This window comes from Dromiciops gliroides, chromosome 4 (genome assembly GCF_019393635.1).
Source record: "Dromiciops gliroides isolate mDroGli1 chromosome 4, mDroGli1.pri, whole genome shotgun sequence".
Taxonomy (NCBI): Eukaryota; Metazoa; Chordata; class Mammalia; order Microbiotheria; family Microbiotheriidae; genus Dromiciops; species Dromiciops gliroides.
The window spans coordinates 370,661,672-370,667,671 of NC_057864.1; the positions used below are offsets into that span (position 1 = coordinate 370,661,672).

General features: G+C 41.4%; 1 protein-coding gene across 2 annotated transcripts in view; it reads right to left on the reverse strand.

The window, feature by feature from the left end:
* SLC2A12 (solute carrier family 2 member 12) overlaps positions 1–3,016 on the reverse strand; it is a 72,099-nt gene extending 69,083 nt beyond the window's left edge. For both annotated transcript variants that reach the window (XM_044002874.1, XM_044002873.1), the window contains exon 1: positions 2,830–3,016. In XM_044002874.1, coding sequence (XP_043858809.1) covers positions 2,830–2,953 — 124 coding nt within the window. In that variant the 5' untranslated portion in view covers positions 2,954–3,016. The remainder of the gene's footprint in view (positions 1–2,829) is intronic.
* Positions 3,017–6,000: the final 2,984 nt, after the last annotated feature.

The following is a 6,000-nucleotide window of genomic DNA, read 5'->3' on the forward strand; positions in this document are numbered from 1 at the left end:
TAACTTCACCACCATTAGAATACTGATTTAATTCAACAGGCCCTCATGATTACATTTCATTCAATAATCATCCCTTTTTTGAAAGCCTTCTATTAGGAAACAGCTTAGACTCCATTCTACTTATAGAAGAAACACTTCCTCAAACACTTTGAGGAAGGAGCTTCCTAAGGATTGAGGACCATCCCTCAGCCACCTAAGGCAACTGTACATCAGAACGTGGTCCAGTAGAAACCATGGAACTTTATTAGCCACATGTTAAACTAGCTTTTATTGGAAAAATGCTACTGGTGAAGCTGTGATTCAAGTTGTATATATAGCAAATTAAATCTTCAGTGCTTAAATATACTTAGATAATGAACACATAAGCCTCCTGTAATTGAAAATTTGCTTTTAAAATGACCTGATTCATCCTTCATAAACACATACAGCTCTATTACATATACCATAATCTGATATGTATAGCCAATAATGTCTTGAAGTGCACAGAATTGAGGTAAAGCTTTCCTGTATTGCAGCCTCTATTTGCAAAACTCCACCTGAAATTTGTAAGTCTTAGCTGACTAATTTCTATCAGTCTCTGGGCTTGAAAGAAATTATGAAGCTACAATCTTGTATACATGTGTGTATCCTCACTCCCACCCCCAGCTTGAGGCAATTTACAGGACAGTCCTGTAATGCAGAGGCTGCATCACATTCACCACTAGAAATATGGAACCTTGCCCTGCCTCTCACCCATCCCACTGAACTCTGCATCTGAAGACTTTCTACTTGAGACATCTCTTGCCCATCAGAAGGATCATCTCTCTCCAGCTGTAACATAATATTAATAATATTTGCATTACCTAATTAATATGGTTTATTTAAAAAGTTATTTGTGCATCTTAAAGTGCTACATGTTATTCAAGTTAACAAGCTTAAGAGCCTACTATATGTAAGAGATTGTCTCAGTGCTAGGTTAACAAAGAAAAACAATTCCTACCTTGAAGGAGCTTACATTCTACTGAGTGATTATCATTATGATAATCAAGAGTTACCATATCATTTATTTTTTCATAAAATCAATCAATTAATATTTATTCTTATCCCTGTTATTCCTTCTTTCTTGACTGCCACCTTCATTTCTGCATAGTTTAAAATCCCTTAAGGCTGGGGCAGCTAGGTAACGCAGTGGATAGAGCACCAGCCCTGGAGTCAGGAGGACCTGAGTTCAAATCCAGCCTCAGACACTTAACACTTACTAGCTGTGTGACCCTAGGCAAGTCACTTAACCCCAATTGCCTCACTAAAAAAAAAAATCCCTTAAGCCCCAGAGCAAATGCCCACCTCTGCTAATCCCTAAGAGATGTGATCTCTCCATCCTTTGAACTTAAGTCTACCTTTATTATGCATTTATCACATGCTATTTCATATTATAGTTAATCATATCTATATCTTATCTTTATTAAGAACTTCTGTGCAGTGTCTGTGTTTCATATATCTTCCTAACTCTCCTTGTACACGGTAGGCCCCTGATAAATCTCTGCCTAATGAATTACTGCATAACACCTCAAAATGTTTTTATTCCATCACATATGTAAAGCTATGTAAATATTCTGGAATGTATAGAGAGGAATTAAATGTTGATGTCCTAAAATAAAATCTGAATGATCCATTAGTGGAAAATAGCGTTAAGGAAACAAGCATTCAGTCAATGAAGATTTTTTTAAAACCCTAAATAACGGTTTTTTTAAAAAAACCCAGGAATATGGTAGAATTCTATTATAAGAACTCATCATTATGTAGGTTTAGATATAGAGCACTTAAACCCCCAAATGAATGTGATATATTCTGACACACACACACTCTTAATCACAAAGGTCCCCCACAGATTTGTCTTTGAATTGTGGAATATGATTTTTTTAAAATTTTCAGCAGCCGATTTATCTAATTATGGTAAACTTTGGCTAATATCAAAATTAGTTTTCATTCGTTGAGCACACACTGAGCGAGGAGAGGGAGACAGAAACGTGCTGTGTGGCATTGGAAACTTCTGCATGTAAACTAAAAACAAAGTAACTTTAAAGCCAAAGAAAGTTACTTTGCTTTTCGCGGAGACAACTGAAATGAATTAGCTCAACCTTTATGAGCAAAAGTAATGGAAAAGTTTTCTTCCAAGAAGAGAGTCCAGGCTTTAAAAGGAAGCTTAAAGTCATTGCAAATAGGCGCAAGTGTGAGATTTGAAAAAAGGAGGCGTGTGGAGGGAGGATGCTCCTGAATGACTTTACGTATATTTTCCATTAAACTTAACCAAGCCTCTTCGCTCTCGAAGATATGGTCGTCTAATGATCCGATTTTCTAAGGGAGTGTGTGATTGTGCCTGCGCGTAAATGGCGATCCCTGCAAAATTGCACAAACACACACACACACACACACACACACACACACACCTCCATGGATGGATCTATGGGATGGATGAATGAATGGATAGATGGATGCGAACAGGTCGTTCTGACTTTTCTGGCAAACTTTTCCACCTAGAGATGGATGTATGCATACCATTGGCCGACTCTAAGCAATGAGAGCAATAAACACCCGGAGGAATTGATTGCGCCAGGGACAAGTCTCTAAGGGCCAAGGGAAGCCCCGGGATTTTGCTCGCAGCTCACCTTTTGTCCTTAAAAAAGGTCAGTGCCTCGGAGGAGGCTTAGCCCCAATCGCCCAGCACCGAAGCACTTCTCCCGGTCCCATCCTGGTGCGCCATTCTCGGGCATCCCCGGGCTTGCTACACTAGGCTCCCGGGGTCTGTGGCCCGGCTCAGGGGACAGGGAGGGGGTGGGGGTACCACTTTACCTCTTGGAGCGGGAAGCTGCGGCCGAGCGCCTCTCGGGCTGTTGTTGCCGTCACTCTCGGTCTCTCTCATTTTCTGGCACAGCTGGCCAGGCTCCTCCGCGTTTTGAACAGGTACCATTGTCATGTCATCTCCAAGTTACAGTCTTTCCTCGGGGTGTGCGAGACCAGAACCTGTCCTGCCGACAGAAGTAGGAGCAATTACTTTCCCCATGGCAGCATGGCAAAAGAGACTGACAGCCGAAGGGGGCGGGGGGGGGGGGCGGGGCGGATAACAGAGGGAGGGGGGCTGGGGAACTTCAGGCCAAGCCGGAGTGATTCGTGAACAACTTTTGTTTCTATTTCAGAAAGCTTTGCCCTTTCCAGTGACACAGGCTGTTGCTATTCTCAGCAGCCTATCACCGGCCAGGGGGTGGGCCATCCTTCGGAAGTGTTGCTCCGGCCTTTAGGCAAAGACTTGGAGGTAGGGGTTAATGCACTTTTGCAAGGGGAAGCTCTGACACATTCCTTGGCCCTTGGCTCTGAGTGCCTCTTGTAGCCCTGCACCTTTGGTAGAGACGGAGAGCAGACACTGGGAGGATTTAAATTCCATGCCTAAAGCGAGGCAGATGGTATCAGATCTTGCAGAAGAAACTAGTTATGCTAAGACATACCACGGAGGAAAGGAGTGTCAGAGTTTCATCAGACTCTTAGCCCAGAGACATTGAGCACCTTAAATAGAACACAGAAGTCTCCATCCCAGCTCGGAATCCATGCCTAGTTTTTTCCTCCTGGTGACAGAGAAACCATGTTCCCGAATAATGGACTCCTTTACTGCCTTTGTACCCTCTTCACTTAGCACAGTGCTGGTACATAGTAGACATTTAATAAATGCTTGTTGATTGATTAATTTCTTTCCACATCACTCTCTCTCTTTCTCCCTAGCTTCTCGTCAAGCAAGTGAAAGCCCAGTAACAGGAGTACTAAAACTCAGAAAGCACAAGGATTCTAGAGGATTTAAAAAAATATCTAATAGTATTTTGATGTCAGATTAAATCCAAGTAATACAATGCATTTGTATCCAGTTAAATCCAGTTTATTTAGGGGTAAATCAGGATGGAATAATCTAAATTAGCATTTTGGAGTACTTTTGGTAATGCCCCTGGGGTAGTGGATGGAAGATGGGGTGGGGTGGAGAAGAAAGGAAAATATAAATTCACTTTAAACCAAAATGAGAACACTCAGCTCAGTGCCTAGGACCCAGTTAGCCCTCATATGTGTGGAATGATGATGAAAAGGAAGAAAATAAGAATAGGAAAAACCTGTAAGTTTTTTTTCAGGAATTTTGTTTCTAGATATTTGAATCTCCCAAGGAATTCCAATTCGAGATAGATTGTTATGAAATATGTTCCATGAAAGTACTCTCTGGAGGGAGCAAGGTGCTGTTGGGGGGAAAAAGTACTGTATTTAGGAGAGGACCAAGGTTTGAACTCTGGCTTGTCACTTGATGCCTGTGTGATCTTTCACAAGTCATTTGACCACTCTGGGCCTCAGTTTCCTGATTTGTAAAATAAGGACCTCTAAGAGCTCTTCCAGTTCAACAGCTATGATTCTAGGACCCATTTTTTTTTTCTTACAGAACAAGAAGTGGTTGATGTGTACTTAGCAATTGTTTACAAAGCACTTTATGGATGTGGTCTCATTTGATTCTCACAACAATCTTGTGAGGTTAAGTTGTACAAGTCTTTATTATCTCCATTTTATAGATGAGGACTCTGAGAACTAACCAGGTTGAATAACTGCCTTAGGTCACACAGTAAAAGTAAAATTCATGACTTAGACACTGGTCTCTCAGTTCCTAATTCAGTGTTCTTTCTATTACACCACATTATCCCTACCTAGGTCAACCAATAGCAGGATAAAGTCAAGATAGTTTTGGGAAGAGAAGGCTAGGAGATAATAGTTATAGCTGGGTGTAAAATTCCCAAGTGTGAAATTTGGCCTAGACTGTTTCAACCATGCTCAGACATAGATATGATCAGAAGGATCCCTCTTTTGCACCCAAGAAACAAGCAGCCTTTATATCTTCTCTGGTTGTAAGCCATCCCCAGCCAGAACTTACCCTGGGAAATTTCAGAATATTGCTCTTTCCTAGGTCCCTGGTCTCAGACACTTATTAGCTGTGTGACCCTGGGCAAGTCACTTAACCCTGTTTGCTTCAGTTCCTCATCTGTAAAATGAGCTAGAGAAAGAAATGACAAACCATTCCAGCATCTTTACCAAGAAAACTCCAGATGGGTTCAGGAAGAGTCAGACTCAGCTGAACAACAATAGTAACAGGTAGGGGCAGCTAGATGGCACAGTGGATAGAGCACCGGCCCTGGAGTCAGGAGTACCTGAATTCAAATCCGGACACTTAACGCTTACTAGCTATGTGACCCTGGGCAAGTCACTAAACAGGTCTCCACAGATGTGGGTAAAGGGACCTTCAGTTCTCATACAGTAACTCAAGGTAACAGATGTGTAATACAGTGAAAAGAGCCCCCTATCTTTGAAGTCAGAATTCTTAAGCTTAAATCCTGTTTCTGATGCTATTCTCTGAATAATTTGGGACAATTCACTTAACCTTCTTAGGCCTCAATTTCCTCAACTAGAAAATAAGGAGGTTGAACTAGACAGCTTTTGAGGTTCCGTGAAGCTCCAAATCTAGGAGCCTATAAAATGCACATTGGGTACAGGACAGCATGTATTGATTATTTTATTATGCAACACATACTGGATAGAGGACTACTTTTATTTCACTCCACAGAGAATGAAAAAACCAAGATTCCTTTGTCCATAAACAACTGCAAAAAACACAAAGGGACTCACAATTGTCCGTAAATAATCAATACACTTTTCTTTACTCCTTTTCTCACATAATCTTGTACAATCCTTCCCACCCTGATTTATAATGACAAACTATGGTTTGGGCAGCCCCCTGAAAGGGAAACACTTGCACTGCTAGATAAACAACCCCGTTCTCATTAGATTTTTGTGATACAAATTACTCCCTGTAATAGCAAGATGTAAGGTCCCAGTTCCCTTGCTCATTTATTTCATTGTTTTTGGTTGCTTGTAGCTGCCTATCCAGCATCAGGAGCCACATATATAATCCTCCTCTCTCCAAGAAGCATACTGCTAAGGAAAGTCCCC